Raw genomic sequence first — 24,711 nt, 5'->3', positions numbered from 1 at the left:
TTTCCAAGCCAGTGCTGGATATGCTAAACCCTAGATGCAACATACATTTTTATATCAGTACTTGAGATAAATGACAGTCTGTGTTTCTGTCATCAGACAAGATAACAGAAGTGGAAGGAGCAAATGCCACATTTTCCTTTCAAATGAAAATGCTCCTGAAAATGTTTCCCAAGGAAAATATTATCAGTGTAGAGTAGAATTGTTTTCTAGGTGTTATTTGAACTTTAATGTCTTAGTTAAGCTCAAAAACTGTGTTTTCATTTTTTCTGTAATAGATACTTGAGTTCTCAAAAATGGTATTGCAGATAAGTGGGGAAGGGATGTTTATCCATGTAAAAAAAAAAAAAAAAGAGTGTCCCTACCTCACACCAAACATAAAAATCAGTTCTAGATGGATTAATTGAGACACAGGTTAAAACTTCATCAAATTAAACCTAATCCCAGATGGCTTTACAGATGATTTCTATCAAACATTCATGGAACTGAACATTAATCTTATAATATTATAGTATAAATTATAGCCTTTGAATACAATTTTAATATGTGCATGTGTATGTGTGTGTTGTTCTTAGTGGAAAATGTTCCTGAGGAAGCCTTTAAGAAGTTTTAAAATGTTATTCCATATTAGTTTAGAAAAATAAATTATTCTATTACATAAAAATTTTTATTATATAGTCACTGAAATATCTGATAAGATTTTCTGTGCCAGATGCTAGACTTTTTTATAATGTTTCTTAGAGAATTAGGTTAATCAGAACCTGTATATTGAAAAAGAAGCTTTTTTTTTTTTTGTAAGACAGAGTCTTGCTGTGTCGCCCAGGCTGGAGTGTAGTGGTGTGATCTCAGCTCCCTGCAACCTCCACCTCCCAGGTTCAAGTGATTCTCCTGCCTCAGCCTCCCAGGTAGCTGGAACTACAGATGAGTGGCTAATTTTTGTATTCTTTTAGTAGAGATGGGGTTTCACCATGTTGACCAGGCTGGGCCTGAACTTTTGACCTCAGGGGATCCACCCATCTTGGCCTCCCAAAGTGCTGGGATTACAGGCATGAGCCACTGTGCCTAGTCAAAAAACAAAAAAAACAAAAAAAAACAAAAAAAAACTTTATAAATTATGTATAAAATTATATTTGAGTAATTTTCACTTCCAAATTACATGAGATTTCTGTTTCTACATTTTCTTTGTCTTGGCATATTTGATGATGTGCATTAAGTCATTATATAGCTTCTAAGAATCTGTTACTTTTTACTATGTAAATAATGAGTTCTTGGGGATATTCCTGTTTGAAAATCATTGTACATGTAATAAATCTGTTTCTGGGATCTCCATTCCCATTCCATTGGTCACCTTCTCTCTCCTTCTGCCGATACCATGCTTTGTAAATTACTACATCTTTTAATGCTTGTTTATCTGGTAGGGAATGTCCCTCTATCCTATTCTTGTTTAGGAATGACTTGGCTATTCTTCACCCTTTGCTTGTTTATATAAATTTTAAAGATTTTAGAGTCACATTGTCAAGTTCCTTGGAAATCCCTGTTGAGACATTTATTGAAACTGTACTGACTCTATACATCAATTTGGAGAGAAAGATATCTTTACAATATGGAGACTTTCTATCCATGAACATATTATGTCTCTCCGTTATTTAGGTCTTCTTTAATGTCTTTCATTAATGTTTCATAATTTTTTTGAGACAGAGTTTCACTCAGTCTGTTGCCCAGGCTGGAGTGCAATGGCGCCATCTTGGCTCACCACAACCTCCACCTCCCAGGTTCAAGTAATTCTCCTGCCTCAATCTCCCGAGTAGCTGGGATTACAGGCACCTGCCACCACGCCTGGCCAATTTTTGTATTTTTAGTAGAGACAGGGTTTCACCATGTTTGGCCAGGCTGGTCTCAAACTCCTGACCTCAAGTGATGCACCCACCTCGGTCTCCCAAAGTGCTGGGATTACAGGCATGAACCACCACGCCTGATCGTGTTTCATGATCTGTATATATGTCATATCCTTCTTCTGGTAAAGCATTCCTAGGAACCTTCTGGTTTTGTTGCATTGTTGCAACTATGCATTGTTGCTGATAGGTTACAAGTCAACTGATTTATGTACATGAATATTATGGCCAAACTTCTTGATGAACTTCTCTTGTTATTTCTAGTATTCTATAGATTTGGGGTTGTCCATGTATACAACCATGCCGTCTGCAAATAAGAATGGTTTTTTTTCTTCCTTTGGGATCTTCAAAATTTAAATTTCTTTTTTCTTGTCCTAAGTTACTGTCTAGAACCCCCGATACATGTAAAATATAAGTGGCAGTTGTTTTGTCCCATCAAACCTGTGGCAGAAGTTACCCCCAAAAGTGGAGGCAGGGGAATTCCCACAAAGGAGTACCCCAAGGTGTCCTGCAATCAGGCCAGTTAAATTTACAAAGAAAATAAGCACTAAATGCCAGCCTGGAAAAAAGCGTTTATTAGGGGAACTTACATACTGAGAACTGCAGAGTACCCTCAAGATGGACAGAGAGAGAAGGGGTGCTCTGACTAGGCATCTCACAGCAAGGGGGCTCAGAATATAGAGTTATATGAAGGTTTGGTCCAGAGCTAGGGACAGTTTTTTTCTAGTAAACCTAGGTACTTTCATCAGTGCCTGGGAATGTTCAAGGCCCTGATTTGGATTCAATTGGACAAAACCTATACAGTTGGCTGGGTTACTGTATTAGTCCATTCTCACACTGCTATAAAGAAATGCCTGAGACTGGGTAATTTATAAAGAAAAGAGGTTGAATTGGCTCGAGGTTCCACAGGCTGTACAGGAAGCATGGCTGGGGAGGCCTCAGGAAACTTACAATCATGGCAGAAGGTAACAGGCAAACAGGCACATCTTACTTGGCCGGAACAAGAGGAAGAGAGAGAGGAGGGAGGTGCCACACACTTTTCAACAACCAGATCTCGTGAGACCTCATTCATTATCATAAGAACAGCATCGCCCCATGACTAATCACCTCCCACCAGGCCTCACCTCCAACACTGGGGATTACAATTAGACATGAGATTTGCTGAAGACACAAATACGGTCTGATTCAAACCATATCAGAGAGCAGTCAAGGCAATCTGATTTTCAGAAAGGACACGGAAAGAAAACAGAGAGGCCTGAGGGATCCCACAGTGATCGTGACCATCTTCATCCTGTTTCAGCTCGTAAGTAAAACACTTTCAACATTTTCTCATTAAGAGTAATGTTTACTTTGAGTCGATGTAGTTAGGTATTTTAAAAAAATAAAATAGTAATGTTTACTAATTTTTTCTTTAGATATCCTTTATCAGTTTGTAGCAGGACGAGCCGCAGACAAAACCCCTCAGACACCGAGCTGTAGAAGGAAGGGCTTGATTCAGCTGGGAGCATCGGCAAGCTACCGTCTTAAAATCCGAGCTCCCCGAGTGCACAATTTCTGTCCCTTTTAAGGGCTCACAACACTAAAGATTTCACATGAAAGGGTCATGATTCATTGAGCAATCTCAGGGGTACGTGACAGGGGCTTCGTGCACTGGTAGTCAGAGTGAAACAGAACAGAGCAGGGAGTTTCACAGGGTTTTTCCATACAATGTCTGGAATCTATGGATAACATCGGTTGCTAAGTCATGGTTGATTTTTAACTACTAGGTTTAGGCCAGGCAGGCCCAGGCCTGGTATTGGGTCTGGTTTTGGGTCTGGTGCCTGGCACTGGGCTCCCTGCCTTTGGTTTTACTTCCTTGTTTCTTCTTAAAACAGGTACTGAGTATAAAACAATATAAAACAATATGAGAGGGTTTCTCTCTTCCTTCAAGTTAAGGAATTTCCTGTCTAGTCCTTTTTATTTTTTGAAACAAGGTCTCACTCTGTTGCCCAAACTGGAGTGCAGTGGCATGATCACAACTCACTGCAGCCTCGACCTTCCCAGGCTCAGCTGATCCTCACACCTCAGCCTCCTGAGTAGCTGGGACTACAGGCATGAACCACTGCACCTGTCCTTACGATGTTTTTTAAACGTTGTTAGATTTTGTTTGTGAACTATATTAACGTAAGAAGTTATCCCACAATTTAGTGGCTTGAAACAGCAAGCTTTTGTTATATCATGTTTTCTCAGGAGTCCAGGAGGGGCTGAGCTACGTAGTTCTGGCTCAGGGTCTCTTACGAAGTTGCGGTCAATGTGTTGGTCAGAGCTGAAGTCATCTGGAGGCCCCACCAGGGAAAGATCCGCTTCCAGGTTTACTGTGACTGCCAACATGTAGGCTCTCAGATACAGCAGCTGGCTTCCTCCAGAGCCAGCAATCGCAGAGAGAGCGAGAGTGTACCCAGCCGGGAAGCCACAGACTTTTTATAACCTGGAGTCATCAGATGAGTCACTCCATGCTCAAGTGGAGGAAAGCTTAGCTCCACTGCCTGAATGTAGAAATAGCAAATAAATGGTCAGGCACAATGGCTCACGCCTGTAATTCCAGCACTTTGGGAGGCCAAGGCAGGAGGATCACTTGAGCTCAGGAGTTCAAGACCAGCCTAGGCAACATAGCGAAACCTCTTCTCTACAAATAATTTAAAAATTAGCCAGCCATAGTGGTGCATGCCTGTAGTCCCAGCTACTCAGGAGACTGAGGTGGGAGGATCACCCGAGCCTGGGAGGTCGAAGCTGCAGTGAGCCAAGATTGTACTACCACGCTCGGCCTGGAGACAGAGCCAGACCCTGTCTCGAAAGAAAGAAAGAAAGAAAGAAGGAAAGAAGGAAGGAAGGAAGGAAGGAAGGAAGGAAGGAAGGAAGGAAGGAAGGAAGGAAGGAAGGAAGGAAGGAAGGAAGGAAAGGAGGGAGGGAGGGAGGTGTCAGGCCTCTGAGCCCAAGCCAAGCCATCATATCCCCGTGACCTGCACATATATGTCCAAATGGCCTGAAGCAGGTGAAGAATCACAAAAGAAGTGAAAATGGCCAGTTCCTGCCTTAACTGGTGACATTCCACCATTGTGATTTGTTCCCGCCCCACCTTAACTGAGCGATTAACCTTATGCAATTCCTTCTCCTGGCTCAGAAGCTCCCCCACTGAGCACCTTGTGAACCCTGCCCCATTTGTAAGAGAAAAACCCCCTTTGACTGTAATTTTCCACTACCCACCTAAACCCTATAAAACGGCCCCACCCCATCTCCCTTCGCTGACTCTCTTATCGGACTCAGCTGCCCGCACCTAGGTGAAATAAACAGCCTTGTTGCTGACACAAAGCCTGTTTAGTAAGGTCTCTTCACACTGATGAGTGTGACAGGAGGGGAGCAAGGTAGGTTAAATAATGTGTGGGCATGAAACACCACATTAATATTTTGTTTGGCCAGGTGTGGTGGCTTACGCCTGTAATCTCAACACTTTGGGAGGCCCAGCCAGGCAGATTACCTGAGGTCAGGAGTTCAAGACTGGCCTGGCCAACATGGCAAAAACCCCATCTCTACTAAATATACAAAAATTAGCCAGGCGCAGTGGTTGCCGGCGCCTGTATTCCCAGCTACTCGGGAGGCTGAGGCAGGAGAACTGCTTGAACCCAGGAGGAGGAGGCTGCAGTAAGCTCAGATCATGCCACTGCACTCCAGCCTGGGCAACACAGTGAGTCTCCATCTCCAAAAAAAAAAAAAAAAAAATTGTTTCATATTTTTGCCTCTATGTCCCTAATTGAGATTGGCCTTTTATTTCTCTTTCTTTTCCTGTCCTTGCCTGGTTTTGGTATCAAGGTTACACTGGCCTCATAGAATACCTAGGAGAAGATAACCACTCCTCTATTCTCTGGAAGAGTTTTTATAAGATAGGAATGATCCACTCCATGAAAGTTTGGGGGAACTTACCTGGAAAGTCATCCAGGTCTACGCTTAATTTGACAAAGGTTTTCGCTCCTGTTTCAATTTCCCTAATCATTTGATGACTATCCATACATTTTCTTTCTTCTTAAGTCAGTTTTGGTAAGTTATGTTTTTTCTAGGCAATTGGTCGTTTTGTCTGAGTTTCCCAATGTACTGGCCAAAAGCTGTTCATAGTAGTCTCTCGTCACATGGTAAGCTTTCATCCTCCAGAGATGAAGTAATGGAGCTTGGATTTGAAGCAGGCTATTGGAAGGCTACGGCAATAATCCAGGCCAGAAACAACACAGGCATGAATTAGGACAGTGGGAGTAGGATGTGAAGGATGGATTGGATTCTAGAAATACACACTGGGATTTGTTGTTTTGTTAAAGGTGGGTGGTGAAAGAGAGGAAAAAGTCAAAAGGTGCTAATCGGATCTCTGCCTTGGAGAGGAGGTGGAAGGGGCTGCTTTGTGGAGGAAAATGGTAGCATTTACTGTAAAGGTTGTCATTTATTGAGGCGTTCTATGGATCAGGCACTGTGCTACATGCTTTATATGTATATTTGTATATGCTATATACATATGTGTATATATACATATATACATACAGCTGCTATATACTTGTGTGTATATATATTCATCTGTGTGTGTGTGTGTGTGTATATACACATATATTTTCATTTAATCCTCACAAAAAGCCTATAAGGTAGGTACTATTGTCTTCATTTTACAAATGAGGAAATGGACTTCGTGGAGGACCTGGTTCAATCCATTGCCACCAATACAAAACCCCTCGGTTAGTTTGGAACACCCTGAGTTTGAGATGCCTATGAGGATCCCCGCAGACTGGCCCAGCAGATCACTGAATGTGTGAGGTCTGTGGGGAAAAACATTTTAGAAAGAAGGAACAGCAAACTCCAATGTCCTAAACCAGAGAAAAGTTTAATGGATTCAAGGAGCAGAAGGAAATCCAGTGACCCTAGATGGAGTGGGTGCAAGGGAGAGGGTGATGGATGAGGTGGGAGAGAATGGCCAGGGGTGACTGAGAGCATGGCTGGACTCAGCGCTGGTAACACCAGGCTGGGAGGGAAGCCTGGGGGCTCTGTGACTCTGGGTAGGGAGGACTACGGAGGGCAGCAATTCCCCACCAGCTCCTGCAACAGGGTCTGGGATCAGACACAGCCTTTGGGCTCCAGGCTGTCTCTACCCCTTCCAGGTGAGGGTTATACACACCCGACTCCTTCAGGGAGTTTTGTCCTGATTGGTGCCACCCCGCTTTTTCGTATGGAAGTTAGAAATTATCTTTGGTCTCTCTGGGCTCTGGGCAGAGTGCCTGTCTCTTCAACAGGGAGGGGGTGATTCTCTGGGGGAAAGCAGGAAGTTCTGACAAGGTGGTCATTTTGGTAAAGACTCTGAAAATCATTCCCATTCACATCATAGGGGCCTAAAGACGGCCTGGGTCGTCAGCGTGGCTTTTTCCATACTTTCACTCCGCATACATTTTCTTTCTTTAGGCGACTTGCACATCATTGTTGGACTATTAAGTTATGCAGGGAGGGCGTCCCTACTAAGGAGCCTCCTATTTCTTTTCTTTGTTGTTGTTGTCAATCTAATTTTTCATAGAGACGGGGATCTCGCTATGTTGGCAGGGCTGGTCTTGAACTCCTGACCTCACGTGATGTTACTACCTCAGCCTCCCAAAGTGCTGAAGAAGTGAGCCAGTGTCCCCGGCCAGTGCCTCCTGTTTCCTTCCCTTTAATTAGGTGGCACGTTAGCCTTTAAGGATAATAGACGCGGGCCAATGGCGGCGTGGTTTCAAGTAAGTCGCTGACCCTCTTAGCCATCTCCTTCCCATCCCTGAAGAAGGGGCCTAAGTTAGAGAATCCCGGGGTTCCTTCCGCGTCCAGAGCCTTCCCTTTGATCTCGAAGGAGGCCTGCGCGCTGGTGGTGTCTACTGCCCTCTAGTGGTAGAGCGTTTTTTGTTCTCCAGTTTACTCTGACTTTTCTCCCTCCCTCCCTCCCTCTTCCCCTCCTTCCCCTCCTTCCCCTCCCTCCCCTCCTTCCCCTCTTTCCTTTTATTCTTTTTTCTTTTCTTTTTTCTTTCTCTTTTTTTTTTTTTGAGTCAGTCTCGCTCTTTCGCCCAGGCTGGAGTGCAATGGTGCAATCTCAGCTCACTGCAACCTCCCCTTCCGGTGTTCAAACCATTTTCTTGCCCCAACTTCCAGAGTAGTAGCTGGGATTACAAGTTCCCGCCAACATCCCTGGCAAATTTTTGTATTTTTGGTAGAAACAGGGTTTCACCATGTTGGCCAGGCTGGTCTCGAACTCCTGGACTCAAGCGATCCTCCCACGTCGGTCTCCCAAAGTGCCGGGATTACAGGCATGAGCCACCACGTCCGGCCGATTGTCTGATTTTTAAATACCAAGGAAATCCAAAAGATTGGGGGTTGCAGGAGCAGACACTTGCACAGGAGTGTCACATAACTACATTTAAGTGTCAGGCTTAGCAATAGCAAGAGAAGGGAGGGAGGGAAGAAATGAAGAGCCACAACCCCTTTAGAACATGAGAGCTTTCATCTTTCCCATGAAAATAAACTGATACTTTGTTTTTACTTAACCTGTACTTCAAATTTGGATTTCAAAAATGAACTTCATGTGTTTTATTACCCATCTGGGCCGGGCGCGGTGGCTCACGCCTGTAATCCCAGCACTTTGGGAGGCCGAGGCGGGCGGATCACAAGGTCAGGAGATCGAGACCATGGTGAAACCCCGTCTCTACTAAAAAATAGAAAAAAATTAGCCGGGCGCAGTGGCGGGCGCCTGTAGTCCCAGCTACTCGGGAGGCTGAGGTAGGAGAATGGCGTGAACCCGGGAGGCGGAGCTTGCAATGAGCCGAGATTGCGCCACTGCACTCCAGCCTGGGCGACAGAGCGATACTCCGTCTCAAAAAAAAAAAAAAAAAAAAATTATTACCCATCTGATGTACCTTTCACACAAGGGTTAGGTGAAAGAGGTTTGTTGCTCCTAACAGCTAAAGTTAGAATTTTAGGGTTTTGTGATTTTAGAAATTTAGATCTTAGAATACATTTTAAAAATACATTTATATTACAATCTTTTTTCATTGATTTAATTATGACTTAATTTTGGGGGAGTTCTAATATTTTTATCTTATACGTGGCTTTTAAGGAAAGTGTCTAATGAAAAGTAAAGACGGCCGGGCACATTAGCACTTTGGGAGGCCAAGGCGGAAGGATGGCTTGAGCCCAGGAGTTTGAGACGAGCCTGGGTAACACAAGGGGACCACGTCTCTACAAAAAATAAAAAAGAAAATTAGCTGGGCATGATGGCGCATGTCTGTAGTCTCAGCTATTTGAGAGGCTGAGGTGGGAGAATTTCTTGAGCCTGGGAGGTTGAGGCTGCAATAAGCTATCATTGTGCCACTGCACTCCAACCTGGATGACAGAGCAAGACTCCATCTCTTCAAAAAACAAAAAAAAGTAGACATGTGTAGTCAATTTGTGTTTACTTTGATTTCAGAATATATTCTGATTGTTGCTGTTCATTAAATATTTACATGTTATGTAGTATTTATGTGTTATTAAGACATGGAAAAGGGGCTGAGCATGGTGGCTCATGCCTGTAATCTCAGCACTTTGGGAGGCTGAGGTGGGCAGATCACCTGAGGTCATGAGTTCGAGACCAGCCTGGCCAACATGCTGAAACCCTGTCTCTATTAAAAATATAAAAATTAACTGGGTGTGGTGTTGGATGCCTGTAAACCCAGCTACTTGGGAGGTTGAGGTAGGAGAATCGCTTGAACCTAGGAGGCAGAGGTTACAGTGAGCCAAGATTGTGCCACTGCACTCCAGCCTGGGTGACAGAGTGAGACTCTGTCTCAAAAACAAAAATAAAACAAAAACAAACAAACAAAAAACACATAGAAAGGGGACTTAAAGGATAATTTAATGAATACATGCATCTCCACCGCCCAGCTTAGAAAATAAACGTTGCCAACACAGCTAAATACCTCTATGATGGTTAATTTCATGTGTCACCTTGGCTAGGCTACAGTAAATAGTTTTTGGTCAAACATCAATCTAGATGTTGCTGTGAGAGTATCTTTTTTTATATGTGATTAACTTTTTTTTTTTTTTGAGACAGAATTTCGCTCTTGTTGCCCAGGCTGGAGTACAATGGCGTGATCTCAGCTCACCACAACCTCCGCCTCCCAGGTTCAAGCAATTCTCCTGCCTCAGCCTCCCACAAGTAGCTGGGATTACAGGCAGAGGCCGCCACGCCCGGCTAATTTGTATTTTTAGTAGAGATGGGGTTTCTCCATGTTAGTATGGCTGGTCTCGAACTCCTGACCTCAGGTGATGCACCCGCCTCGGCCACCCATGGTGCTGGGATTATAGGCATGAGCCACTGTGCCAGGCCGTAATTAACACTTACTAGATCGGTCCAAAAGTAATTGTGGTTTTTGCCATTAAAACTGTGGCAAAAACTGCAGCAAAAACTGCAATTACTTTTGCACCGACCTAATCAATCAGTAAACTTTGAAGAAAGCAGATGGCCCTCCATAATGTGGGTGGGCCTCTTCCAACATGTTGAAGGCCTCAAGAGAAAAAGACTGCAGCGTTCCAAGGAAGAAGAGAATTCTGCTTCTAGATGGCCTCCAGGCTCAAGACTGCAACATCAGCTCTTTCCTGGATGAAATGAACATCTTTCTTCCGTATTTAAGGACAGGTTGTATTTCTTCTTTGGTGAATTGTTTCTTATTTTCTGGTGGTTCCAAGGTCAGCAGGGATGTAGAGCTTGTTGAGGTTGGGCTGACAGTTTCCTAGGGGAAGGGGGGTGATTGGTTTTATGTTTAGCTCTCTTCTTGGACATTTCATAGTGATGAGGTGGGGCAGTGTCTTGTCGGAGTGAGGGGTGTCTGGGGAGCTTGTCTTGCTGGGCACACAGGGGGGCCTGCAGGCCTCCTTCACAGCCAGTGGGTGGGGGTGGGGGTCAGGAACACACGGAGTTCTTTCCAGGTGAGCATCTTGTTTTGAGTTCCCAGAGCTCCCAGCGCTCTGGGAGGCTGAGGCAGAGGATTTCTGAAGACAAGGAGTTTGAGATCAGCCTGACCAACACAGAGAAACCCTGTCTCTACTAAAAATTGAGGCCAGGCGTGGTGGCTCATGCCTGTAATCCCAGCACTTTGGGAGGCCAAGGCAGTGGATCACCTGAGGTCAGGAGTTTGAGACCAGCCTGACCAACCTGACAAAACCCCGTCTCTACTAAAAATACAAAAATTAGTTGGGCGTGGTGGTGAGCACCTGTAATCCCAGCTACTCCGGAGCCTGGGGCAGTAGAATCACTCGAACCCAGAGGCAGAGGTTGCAGTGAGCCAAGACTGCACCACTGCACTTCAGCCTGAGTGACAGAGTGAGACTCCATCTCAAAAAAAAAAAAAAAAAAAAAATTAGCCAGGTGTGGTAGCTTGCACCTGTAATCTCAGCTACTCGGGAAGCTGAGGCAGGAGAATTGCCTGAACCTGGGAGTGGGAGGTTGCAGTGAGCTGAGATTGCACTGCTCTGACTGCTCTGACCTGGGCGACAGAGTAAGACTCTGTCTCAAAAAAAAAAAAAAGGGGGGGGGATCATGACTAGTAAACTAAGACCACCCCTAGAAGCCAGCAGAATCCGGTACTGGTCAGATCAGACACCAGCTACACAAGCTTGAGAAGCCACTTCTCTCCCTGGGCCTGGACTTCTATTTCCCTCTGATTTAGAAATTCTGTGGCTCTGCGTCGTTGATTGGTATGTAAATTGGCATATATATTACTCTGTTCTCATGCTGCTACTAAAGACATAACTGAGACTGTGTAATTTATAAGGGAAAAAGAGGTTTAATGGACTCACAGTTCCACATGACTGGGGTGGCCTCACAATCATGGCAGAAGGTGAAGGAGGAGCAAAGGCACATTTTTTTTTTTTTTTGAGATGGAGTCTTGCTCTGTTGCCCAGGTTGGAGTGCAGTGGCACGATCTTGGCTCATTGCAACCTCCGCCTCCCGGGTTCAAACAATTCTTCTGCGTCAGCCTCCCTAGTAGCTGGGACTACAGCCGTGTGCCACCACGCCTGGCTAATTTTTGTATTTTTAGTAGAGATTGGGTTTTACCATATTGGCTGGGCTGGTCTTGAACTCTTGACCTTGTGATTCACCCATCTTGGCCTCCCAAAGTGCTGGGATTACAGGTGTGAGCCACCAGACCCGGCCTTAAAGGCACATCTTACAGGGCGGCAGGGGAACTGCCCTTTACAAAACCATCATATCGTATGAGACTTATTCCCTATTACAAGAACAGCACAGGAAAGACCTGCCTCCATGATTCAGTTACCTCCCACCAGGTCCCTCCCAGGAGACGTGGGGATTAGGGCAGTTACAATTCAAGATGAGATTTGGGTGGGGACACAGCCAAAGCGTATCCGTGTACCTTTTTGAAAGGCAATTAAAAAATAATTTTTAGGACTGGGCTTACGCCTCCCAAATAGCTGGGACTACAGGCGCCTGCCACCACACCAAATTAATTTTTGTATTTTTTGGTAGAGACAGGGTTTCAACATGTTGGCCAGGCTGGTCTCAAACTCCTGACCTCAAGTGATCTGCCCACCTTGGCCTCCCACAATGCTGGGATTACAGGCGTGAGCCACCGCGCCCAGCCTTAAACAGCACTCTTGTGCTACAGGAGCACACACAGTACAGAGTCATTTAATCTGCAAAGCATAGGTATGTGTTAACCTTACACAAGCCATCCAGGAACTTGTCTTTTAAAAGTAACAGAGTGTTGTTTGAGGAGGATTCATTTGCAAAACTTAATACTTGACATTACTGGAGTTCAAAATGAAGGCCTCTGAAGCAAGTTTTCCTCTAAGCTTCTCCTACCCTCCTGTCTGTGACCCTCATTCTCCCCCAGGGCTGCCATGAAACTAGAATCCCCCTTCCCCAAGGTGGGTCATAGAAACCAGAACCCCTTTTTCCCAAAGCCAGCTGTAAAACCTGAAAAGATTACTCCAACTCCCCCTGCCCGCCCACCCTGCCTTCCTTTGTGAAAACTGTCCATAAAGAAATTCCCTGACCTACCTTGTTTGGCTGTAGGTCATAAGGCTCCCATTCCAGAGAGGGTCCTGCCCCACACTCAGAAGGGAGGAAGGCTGCACAGAGAGGCCAAGAAGGACCTACATAGACCCCCCCGGGGTCTCCCCACTCAGTCCATTAGCATCAGATCAGAGCCTTTTTGTCCAGTCCTATCTCTACAGGGCTCTCCATACCCTGTTGAACCTAAGCATAAAAATTGACGTCTGTATCTTTGGGTCTTCATTCTGAAGGCTCCCATGTAACATAAAACTATGATCAAATAAATTTGTATGCCTTTTCTTCTGTTAATCTGCCTTTTGTCAGTTTATTTTCAGCAGCTCTTCAGCAGAGAGCAAAGGAGAAATGTTCCATTGGCCCCTACAGAATGTTTTTTGTTTGTTTTGGGGATTTTTTCAGACAGGGACTTGCTCTGTCTCCCAGGCTGGAGTGCAGTGGCACAATCATGGTTCACTCAACCTGTTGGCAGCCTCAACCTCCTGGACTCAAGTGATCCTCTTGCCTCAGGCTCCCAAGTAGCTGGGATTACAGGCATGAGCCACTATGCCAAGCTAATTTTTAAAAATCATATTCTGTGGAGACATAGGTCTCATTAACTCTCATTAACTTGCCCAGGCTGGTCGTGAACTCCTGGGCTCAAGCGATCCTCCCACCTCGGCTTCCCAAAGTGCTGAGATTACAGGCGTGAGCCACCATGCCTGACTCTACAGAATGTTTTACATCAAAGGGAAGCTCAGGCTAATTTCAGCTTCCCAGTGCTTTTGTAGTGAATAAGGAGGAATTGGGGCCCAACGACCACTATCAGACTGCAAAGGTGCACAGCGGGTGTCCCCCACATTAGACAGTTTGCTTGAATTGCCTTCTTGGGGCCTCTTAGAACCAGGGTCTATATTTGGAAACAGCACAATTGCAGGATGTGTGATCATAATTGCACTGAATTATAAGCATTTCTTGCATCAGAAATTTTAAATTAGTTAATAGAAGTGAGTGCTATTGTACCGAGCATGGTTAAATACATTACTCATGTTTATTAAATGAGAATCCAAGAAGAGCATTTATTGGGTACTTGATTTGAACGAGGCACTGGGCTAAATACCTCCCTGCAGTCAGGGAGCGCTTTCTAAAAGGCAAATCCAATCACACCTCTTCACTGGCTTCCCAGGGACCAAACGTAAAAATCGAAGCTGCTACTGCTGCTTCCTTTTTTTTTTTTTTTTTAAGAGACAGAATCTCACTATGTTGCCCAGGCTGGTTTTGAACTCCAGGCGTCAAGGGATCCTGCTACTTTGGCCTTCCAAAATGCTGGGATTACAGGTGTGAGCCACTGCTTCTGACTAAAATCCGAGTTTCTTAATATAACTTATAAAATCTGGCTCTCTGGTCCGTGCTCTCTCTGTGGCTTCCTTCCCTTCTCCTCAATCCCAGCCCCAACCCTCCCTCCCATGTGCCCTCCCACTAAGGTTCCTTCTGAGAAGCACACTGCCTGGACAGGCATTGCCTCCTCTGCATCCCTCCCTCCCTCCCTCCCACCCCTCCTAGCGGAGCTCCCTGGTGTACAGCTGCCCCTTCCCCTGCTTCCCCCCACCTCCTGCCCCCGTGAGCTCCAGGAGGGCAGCTGCTCTCACTCCCCTTTTACATTCCATCCACGGTGCTTGGTGCCTGGTGGCATTGTGTGGAATGAAGAGTCCTCTTAGAGAAAGCATCTTGGACCCTAATATGGATCTTATCAGGTTGGACATGCCATTCCCCTCGAATGAAAGTTCCCAGGTGGGAAGTGAGTTTTACCTTATCATGTGGATGTGTGGATCTTATCAGGTTAGACATGTCATTCCCCTTGAATGAAAGTTCCCAGCTGGGAAGTGAGTTTTATCCTTGTGCTTGTGTCCTGATGTGGTTCCTGGTGCAGAGTAGACACCTGGATGGCTGCTAGTTCAGTGACGGAGTCATTTGGATCCTGTAGTCAGCGTCTTCAATGAATGTCTCAGAATCTGCCTCTTCAGTGAATTTGGAAAAAGGTGTTTAAAAGGCTTCAACGGCTTAGTGAATTTTAAATACAGCTATCTGAATCAATACTGATGTAAAAACAGGGTTTTTTTGTTTTTTTGGTTTTTTTTGAAACAAGGTCACACGTTGTCATCCAGGCTGGAGGGCAGTGGTACATTCACGGCTTACTGCAGCCTCAACCTCCTGTGCTCAAGTGATCCTCCCACCTCAGCCTACCAAGTAGCTGGAACTACAGGCATGGGCCATCATGCCTAGTTAATTTTTTGTATTTTTGGTAGAGATGGGGTTTCACCATGTTGCCCAAGCCAGGAAAACAGCATTCTTCTTCTTCTTTTTTTTTCTTTCTTGAGACAGAGTCTCACTCTGTCTCTCAGGCTGAAGTGCAGTGGCGTGATGTCGGCTCACTGCCACCTCCACCTCCACCTCCTAGACTCAAGTGATTCTCATGCCTCAGTCTCCCGAGAGCTGGTATTACTGGCGTGTGCCACCATGCCTGGCTAATTTTTGTATTTTTAGTAGAGATGAGGTTTCACCATGTTTGCCAGGCTGGTCTCGAACTCTTGGTCTCATGTGATCCACCCGCCTCAGCCTCCCAAAGTGCTGGGATTACAGGTGTGAGCCACCGCGACCAGCCAAAGACAGCATTCTTTTTTTTTTTTTTTTTTTTGAGACAGAGTCTTACTCTGTCACACTGGAGTACAGTGGTGTGATCTCAGCTCACTGCAACCTCCGCCTCCCAGGTTCAAGCGATTTTCCTGCCTCAGCCTCCCAAGTAGCTGGGATTACAGGTGCGTGCCACCACACCTGGCTAATTTTTGTATTGTTTAGTAGAGACGGGGTTTCACCATATTGGTCAGGCTGGTCTTGAACTCCTGACCTCTGGTGATCCATCCCCCTTGGCCTCCCAAAGTGCTGGGATTACAGGTGTGAGCCACCACACCCGATCAACAGCATTCATTTTTATGTGACTAATAAATCAATTGTTGGAAGAAAAAGGAATCTCCTACTGGAAATCTTTAGCGTCCTTCAGCAGCACTAAAGCCTAAGATTCCATCGTTTACAAAGCATGGCACCTTATTTCATGATTAGCCTTTATGATTTGATGTTGCAATAGTTATAAAAAGCTTTTTAAAATAAGGTCTTCTTATTCTTTTTTTTGTGTGTGAACATCATAGATTCGTGTCTTATTAGAGAGTCCTTTAAATAAAAACGCTGATAAAGATCACTCTCCAAGTCCTACCACACACAGGGCATACGTAACCTGCCCTAGCTGCAGTGGGCACCTCTCACCCACGGATGGAAACATCTTCCTGTGGGGGAAGACACCCACTTTAGTAGTCATCCGCCCCTCGCATCGAAACTTTCCATCAGAGTGATATCTTCCACTAAAGAAAAAAAAATCAAAACTTTCTTCTGAAAAAAACCTGAGCTTGTTCTTAGCATTTAGAAAACGATTTATAATTTGTATATCCCTAAATATGCTAATTTATTTTTAATCATAGAAATTTACATTTATTTCTATGAAACCTAACTATGGAACTTCCTAAATTAAACCCAGAAGGGGATCGTTTTATTCCGTCTCAATGTTCCTTCCTTATTAATTTTCATTTAGGGGGAGCAGTGACTCACGTGCCAAGTTCCTGTGTTTTTCATTTATAGCTTTTGCACATGATACCAGAATAGGCTATGATAAAAATATCACAGTCTGTATCATAAACACAGCCTCCTTTATCCACAGAATAAACTGTGGATTTTTGGTTTGTAATCTAGGACACATGAGAGGCTCGCTCAGTTATCTTGGATGCCCTAACCCTGTGGGGCATGACCAGTCTCTTTCTGTTTGAGGATAGTGAACAGTAGGTAATTAAACACCACGTGTCCAGAGCCAAGAGGAGAAAGCACTTTAGAACTTACAGCATCATGATTTGGAAAGACAAAAAAATTCACACCTAGCTTTGTTCCTGAAATGGTGCCAGTATACTTCCTAAGCTTTGCTTTGCCTACTATTTGGAAGTAATTGTACAGCCAATAATTGTTCTCTTATTCTTATTGGAACAGCAGATGACTTAATTCTGTAAAACTGTCAACTCTCCCTAAATTGACCTGCAGATTTAATGAAATTCCAGTCCAAATCTTTTCAAATTCAGCTTCTAAAATTCATACTGAAGAACAAAGAACCAAGAATAACCAAGACATTTCTTTTTTTTTTCTCTGAGACAGCGTCTCGCTCTGTCACCCAGGCTGGAGTGCAGTGGCGCAATCTCGGCTCACTGAACTTCCATCCCCCGGGTTCAAGCAATTCTCCTGCCTCAGCCTCCCAAATAGGTGGGATTACAGGCACGTGCCACCACACCTGGCTAATTTTTGTATTTTTTAGTAGAGACGGGGTTTCACCATGTTGGCCAGGTTGGTCTCAAGCTCCTGACCTCAGGTGATCCACCCACATCGGACTCCCAAAGTGCTGGGATTACAGGCGTGAGCTATCATGCCTGGCCTAGCTAAGACATTTCTGAAGTAGGAAAAAAAGGTGGAGGGAGATGTCCTACCAGATATCAAGAGCTGTTACAAAGTTATTGTAATAAACACAGTGTGATATTGGCACAGGACAGACAAATTGACAATGGAACAGAACGGGGATCCCAGAAGCAGACCTGTGGCCATATGGAAACTTGATGGATGGTAGATGAGATTGCAGACCCGTAGGAAAAGGATGAAGCATTGAATACATGGCGCAGGGACTAGTGGTTACCTATATTCAAGACATGGAATCAGATCACTACCTCCCAACAGGCACAAAAGCCAATTCCTGATACGTTAGACTTAAAGATGAAAGACAAAATTCAAAACTTTTGGAATAAAATGTGAGCAAACATCTTTATAGTATTGTGGCAGAAAAGGATTTCTTTAGCCAGGCCAGAAAAATTATTAACCTTATGAGAAAACAGTTATAAATTTAACCATATCAAATGAAGAACTTTTTGCTTATTACCAGAAAGACAAAGAAAGACACCATTAATTAGAGAAAAACAGGAGGGGTGCGGTGGCTCATGTCTGCAATTCCAGCACTTTGGAAGGTTGAAGTGGGAGGATCACTTGAGCTCAGGAGTTCAAGACCAGCCTGGGCAACATAGCGAAACCTCATCTCTACTAAAAATAAAAATAAAAAATAATTTTATAAAAGTTTTACAAAGGGAAAAATAAATTACAAAGGATATATATATATATATATATGCACACACACACACACACACACAAATATATATATATATTTTGAGACAGAATTTCACTCTTGTTACCCAGGCTGGAGTGCAATGGCACAATCTTGGCTCACTGCAACCTCTGCCTCCTGGGTTCAAGCAATTCTCCTGCCTCAGCCTCTGGAGCAGCTGGGGTTACAGCTGCCTGCCACCACATCCAGCTAATTTTTGTATTTGTTTAGTAGAGACGGGGTTTCACCGTGTTGGCCAGGCTGGTCTTGAACTCCTGACCTAGATAATCCACTCACCTCGGCCCCCCAAAGTGCTGGGATTATAGGCGTGAGCCACTGTGCCTGGTCACAAAGGAGATATTTTGTAACACATATAACTGACCAAAGATTATTATCTAGAATACAAACAACCACATTTGGGTTTGTTTGTTTGTTTGTTTTCTGAGAAAAGGTCTTTCTCTGTTGCCCAGGCTGAAGTGTAGTGATGCAGTCCCGGCTCACTGCAACCTCTGCCTCCCAGACTCAAGCAAGCCTCCTGAATAGCTGGGACTACAGGTTCACACCACCGCACCCGGCTAATTTTTGTATTTTTTGTAGAGACAGGGTTTCATTCAAACATGAGGTTTCACCATGTTTGCCAGGCTGGTCTCGAACTCTTGGCCTCATGTGATCCACCGGCCAAGGCTGGTCTCGAACTCCTGGACTCAAGCAGTGTGCCCACCTCGGCCTCCCAAAGAGCTGGGACTACAGGCATGAGCCACTGCACCCAGCCCCAAGTTGTTTTTTCTTTTCTTTTTCTTTTTTTTTTTTTTTTGAGACGGAGTCTTGCTCTGTAGCCCGGGCTGGAGTGCAGTGGCCAGATCTCAGCTCACTGCAAACTCCGCCTCCCGGGTTCACGCCATTCTCCTGCCTCAGCCTCCGGAGTAGCTGGGACTACAGGCGCCCGCCACCTCGCCCGGCTAGTTTTTTGTATTTTTAGTAGAGACGGGGTTTCACCGTGTTAGCCAGGATGGTCTCGATCTCCTGACCTCGTGATCCACCCGTCTCGGCCTCCCTAAGTGCTGGGATTACAGGCTTGAGCCACCGCGCCCGGCCAGTTGTTTTTTCAAATGGGCGAAAAAGCATGAGCAAGTATTTTATTTAAAAAATAAACACAAATGGTATATAAATATGTGACAAGGTGCTCATCAGTAACCAAACAAATGCCAACTAAGACCACAGTGAGATTTCATTTTGTACCCACTCGCTTGGCAAAATTAAGGGCACCTGATAGTACCAGAGGGTGGCAAGGATGTGGATCAATGAGATACTTACATGACACTTATATAACTGACAGGGGTACATTAGGACAGCCAGTTGGAAAAGCAATTTGTTACTGCAGTAGACTATTGTTCAGAAATATTTTCTCCTCCCCCCTATTTAAAGTTTATACTTTTCTTCCCTACTGATGCCTGGCTTGGCTGCGTGATTTGCTCTAAAGGTTACAGTAGAACCAACTAAACAGGAGCAGAAGTGACAGATATCCATTTGCCATGTGATGGCCAATGTTCCAAATAGAAGCTGCTCCCTCCACCTAAATCTCAGAGTGAAATAACATGGGACAGAGGCATGGCAAGCTTGCAATAGGCATGTCATACAAAAGTGTAAGAAATGGCTGGGCACGGTGGCTCATGCCTGTAATCCAGCACTTTCGGAGGCCAAGGCGGGCAGATCACCTAAGGTCAGGAGTTCGAGACCAGCCTGGCCAACATGGTGAAACCCCGTCTCTACTAAAAATACAAAAATTAGCCGGGTATGGTGGCGTGGGCCTGTAGTCCCAGCTACTCAGGAAGCTGAGGCAGGGAGATCACTTGAACCCAGGAGGCAGAGGTTGTAGTGAGCCAAGATCGCACCACTGCACTCCAGCCTGGGAGACAGAGTGAAACACTGTCTCAAAAAAAAAAAAAAAAAAAAAAGAAAGAGAGAAAGAAAAAGAAATGCACCTTTGTTGTTTTGTTGCAATCTATTAAGAGTTGGGGAATTATTTGTTACTTCTGCATAACTCAGCATGTCCTAACTGATATAGGCACCAGCTCGTAAAGTTGAGCATCACATGCCCTAAGACCCAGCCTTCCATTTTTAGAAACTTTCCCTGGAGATACTTCTGCAGAGGAGATGCGTAAAATAACATCCATGACAACATTGCCCATGATTTCAAAACACCTGGCAAAAACCCAACGTCTCTTGGTAGAGGATGGATCTATAAATAATGGCATATTTCCAGCAGAGTCAAGATGAATGCACTAAAGCTACACACGACAACACAATGAGTCTTTTTTTTTTTTTTTTTTTTTTTTTTTTAAGACAGAGTCTTGCTCTTGTCGCCCAGGCTGGAGTGCAGTGGTGCAATCTTGGCTCACTGCAACTTTCGCCTCCCTGGTTCGAATGATTCTCCTGCCTCAACCTCCTGAGTAGCTGGTATTACAGGCACCCGCCACAATGCCTGGCTAATTTTTGTATTTTTTGTAGAGATGGGGTTTCACCATGTTGGCCAGTCTTGTCTTGAACTCCTGACCTCAGGTTATCCACCCGGTTCGGCCTCCCAAAGTGCTGGGATTACAGGCGTGAGCCACCGTGCCTGGCCACAATGAGTCTTATATAATTTTGAACGATTCAGGCAAGTCACAGAAGTCTCCATATAGCCCAATACAATTTTCATAAAGCTCAAAAACAAGCCAAACTAAATAACATAGTTTTAGGATACATAATTATATGAGAAATGATTTTTTTAAGCAAGGGAAAGATAGACTCAAAACTCCTAAGAGAGGCTGCCTGGGGCTGGGCAGAAGGTGAAGGGAGAAAGCAGCACATGGGTGGTGGCTCTGACCTTGACTTTGACCCTGTAAGTGTTCAGATATTAAACATTCTAGGATTTGTGGTCTATGGAGTCTCTGTCACACCTACTCTTGTAGTGCAAAGCCAGTCTTAGTATAGAAATAAATGTGTGTGGCTGTCTTCCAGTAGAACTTTACCTATTGACTCTGAAATTTCAGTTTTATATAATTTTATGTGCCATAAGCTATTATTCTTCCTTGGATTACTTTTAAACCATTTAAAAATGTAAAAGCTGGCCAGGCCCAGTGGGTCATGCCTGTAATCCCAGCACTGTGGGAGGCCGAGGTGGGTGGATCACTTGAGGCCAGGAGTTCGAGATCAGCCTGGCCAACATGGTGAAACCCCGTCTCTACTAAAAATATAAAAATTAGTCAGGTGCAGTGGTGTGCACCTGTAATCCCAGCTACTCTGGAAGCTGAGGCACGAGAATTGCTTGAACCAGGAGGCAGAGGTTGCAGTGAGCCAAGATCGCACCACTGCACTCCAGCCTGGGTGACAGAGCGAGACTCTGTCTCAAAAAAAATAAAATAAATAAAATTTAAAAAGCTATCCTTAGATCATAAGCCAAACAATGGCAGCCATGCCAGGTTTGCACCTGTAATCCCAGTTACTTGGGAGACTGAGGTGGGTGGATCACGTGAGCCCAAGAGTTTAAGGCTAAAGTGTGCTATGATTGTGCCTGTGAGTAGCCACTCCATTTCAGCCTGGGCAACATAGCAAGACTCTGTCTCAAGCAGGCAAACAAACAAACAAAGGCAAATGGTGCACCAGGTTTGGCCATGGGAGTTTGGTGGCCCCCACTCTAGTGCTGTGGTAGGACGATGAGCCCACAGGTGTTCATTTTCTCACTGTACCTCACACCTATCGTATGTGGTTCATTTATTGGCTTTTATATAAAATATTTTGTTAAAAGTTAAGAATTTTTAGAATATAACCTGGCTTAAAAGGGAGCAGGACAAAGGCAGAAAGTGTACAGGATATGCAGACACTTGAACCCTTTCCAAAACTTCCTACAGGCCTGAGGTTTTTTGCCCTTGACCCCAAATTCAGGCAGTCTCCTCATACTCCCCTGATGGTGGAGCATGTCATGTTACATGACAGAAGCAATGGGAAGTTTAGTTGGGGTACTTACTGCACCTTGTGGCTTACTGTCATATGTCATATTAGCACCAAAACACAAACCTGCACTGATTTTGATTATCATTGTAGTTGGACCACTGGCCTACATAATTGAATTTAAACTATAATTTTCTTTTGGATTTCAAAAAAACTAGCTCAAGCCTGTTAAGTGGTATCTAGAAAATGCTTTTTTATCATCAGCTCTGGCCCCATCTATCTGTTCTGTTAAAAGTGGTGCATTATTTTGCCCGGGCATGAAAGCTCATGTCCGTAATCCCAGCACTTTGGGAGGCCTAAGTGAGCCTAGGAGTATGAAACCAGCCTGGACAACATGACGAAATGCCTTCTCTACCAAAACGAAAAACAGAACAGTTAGTCAGGTGTGGTGGTTCTTCCTTATGGTTCCAGCTACTCAGGAGACTGAGGCAGGAGGATCACGTGAGCTCCCGCAGGTCAAGGCTGCAGAGAGCCGTGATGGTGCCACTGCACTCCGGCCTGGGTGACAGAGTGAGACCCTGTCCAAAAAAAAAAAAAAAAAAAAAAAAGGAAGTGGTGTGTTTTTAAAGGCCAACTCATTGGCACTGAGGAAAGAACATGTGTTGGGGGAATCCTGGGTATTTGTAGGATAGTGCTCTTGATTTTGAAAGCTGTGATAGCGGGATGACTCATATCTTCTTGCTTCTTTTCAAGGAAGTCCCAACAGCCCTATCGACTTCCATTTCACAGTTCACATCCTCCTTCTTCTTCTTCTGGAAATCGACAGCTACATCCATCTTCCTCTTGAGTGGTTTGTACTGGTCTCATAAATGCTAAAAAAAAATTTTAAAGATACATATATTTTGTTGTCTATTTGAATCATTTAACACTTATTTTCCATAAATTACAGCTGCAGAACATCTCTAAGCAGCAAACATTCAACCCTTTAATTTAACAAACTCAGCCAGGCACGGTGGCTGACGCCTGCAATCCCAGCACTTTGGGAGACCGAGGTGGGCAGATCACTTGAGGTCAGGAGTTCGAGACCAGACTGGCCAACATAGCAAAACCCCATCTCCACTAAAAATACAAAAATTAGCCGGGCGTGGTAGAGGGTGCCTGTAATCCCAGCTACTGGGGAGGCTGAGGCAGGAGAATCGCTTGAACCCGGGAGATGGAGGTTGCAGTGAGCCGAGATCGCACCATTGCACTCCAGCCTAGGCGACAACAGCGAAACTCTGTCTCAATAATAATAATAATAATAATAATAATACTTTTAACAAACTCATCCACAAGAGAGGTAACAGCAAGGATGAACTTCCTCTGGAGATTATTTGACATTTGTTTCCGTTTACCAAATATTTTCACTGTTCTTTAAGAACTATTCTCTTTATTTTCTACATTAGCTAAAAAAAGGTCATAAACATGAATCACTAAAGCATAAAATATTAGCCATATCCCAATCATAGCTCTAGTTTCAATTCAGCAGCACATATTTTCGTCTTGAGGGTTACGTAGATTCGAGATCCGATGGTTTCTTTGGAACACAATGCTATGACTCCAAGAGTGTGAAGGTATCTCCACGACTTCCATCGTTAGGAAACAAGAACTGATCTGCGCATGAGCTGCCGGGCTTTCTTTTACATGTTAGTGAAGTATTTATGTTACTGCTCAGCAATTTTTCAATCCTAAGCAGGTATTTATTTACAGACAAGCAAGTCAAAAAGTCCTACCCCAAGTTCATATGCTTGTTCCTATAAAAAAAAAAAAAACCCAACCCAAATAACCACACCATCTCCTAGAACTTATGAAAAACTGGCAAGATGTTCAGAAATACCAATGCGATGTCTTTTGAAATTGATCCAAAGATGAATTTCATAATGGAGATCTCTTCTGGGAAGATTGAGAGGTCATGCTTTCCGTATTTGTCCTGCTGAGTACTGCTGAAACCTCTCCAAAAGGCAGAGAGAGGAAGGCCAATGGGGTCATGATCTCCGGACCCAAGAAACAAGGCAATGGGTTTCTTTCTGCCTCATTTCCCTCTGACTGGGAACCAGAGAAGCAGCAACCTAAAAATGCCAATAGTATGGACAAAGCAAAACAAAAACCAAGAAGAGGCCAGGTGTGGTGCCTCACATCTGTAATCCAAGCATTTTGGGAAGCCAAAGCAGGCAGAACATCTGAGGTCAGAAGTTCGAGACCAGCCTGGCTAACATGGCAAAACCCCGTCTCTACTAAAAACACAAAAACTAGCTGGGCATGGTGGCGCACACCTGTAATCTTAGCTACTCAAGAGGCTGAGGCAGGAGAATCGCTTGAACCTGGGAGGCGGAGGTTGCAGTGAGCTGAGATTGCACCACTGCCCTCCAGCCTGGGTAACAGAGCAAGACTCCATCTCAAAAAACACACACAAAAAACTAAGAAGAGTTTGTACTCCCTAGTTGTGGGACTAGGAAAGGGGCAGCATAGCAAGACTAAAAGCTTCTTTTTTTTTTCTTGTTTGAGACGGAGTCTCTCTCTGTTGCCCAGACTGGAATGCAGTGATGTGA

The 24,711-nt window shown here is 44.5% G+C and overlaps 1 protein-coding gene and 1 long non-coding RNA gene across 4 annotated transcripts in view; one reads left to right on the top strand and one right to left on the bottom strand.

Moving 5' to 3' along the window:
• The first annotated feature begins 2,964 nt into the window (after window positions 1-2,964).
• Window positions 2,965-24,711, top strand: part of LOC140709301 (uncharacterized) — a 32,609-nt gene continuing 10,862 nt past the window's right edge. The window contains exon 1 of one of the 2 annotated variants that reach the window (XR_012089794.1): window positions 2,965-3,192. This is a non-coding gene — a long non-coding RNA (uncharacterized lncRNA). The remainder of the gene's footprint in view (window positions 3,193-24,711) is intronic. The other variant, XR_012089795.1, reaches the window with a different exon arrangement.
• The window catches only part of TNFRSF9 (TNF receptor superfamily member 9), a 34,984-nt gene continuing 29,022 nt past the window's right edge, over window positions 18,750-24,711 (bottom strand). For both annotated transcript variants that reach the window (XM_037985079.2, XM_007980681.3), the window contains exon 10: window positions 18,750-22,995. In XM_037985079.2, the coding sequence (XP_037841007.1) occupies window positions 22,907-22,995 (89 nt within the window). In that variant the 3' untranslated portion in view covers window positions 18,750-22,906. The remainder of the gene's footprint in view (window positions 22,996-24,711) is intronic.

Source organism: Chlorocebus sabaeus, chromosome 20 (genome assembly GCF_047675955.1).
Source record: "Chlorocebus sabaeus isolate Y175 chromosome 20, mChlSab1.0.hap1, whole genome shotgun sequence".
Lineage (NCBI taxonomy): Eukaryota > Metazoa > Chordata > Mammalia > Primates > Cercopithecidae > Chlorocebus > Chlorocebus sabaeus.
Note: the sequence above shows the minus strand (reverse complement) of the source record. Positions and strands in the feature narration are given on the sequence as shown.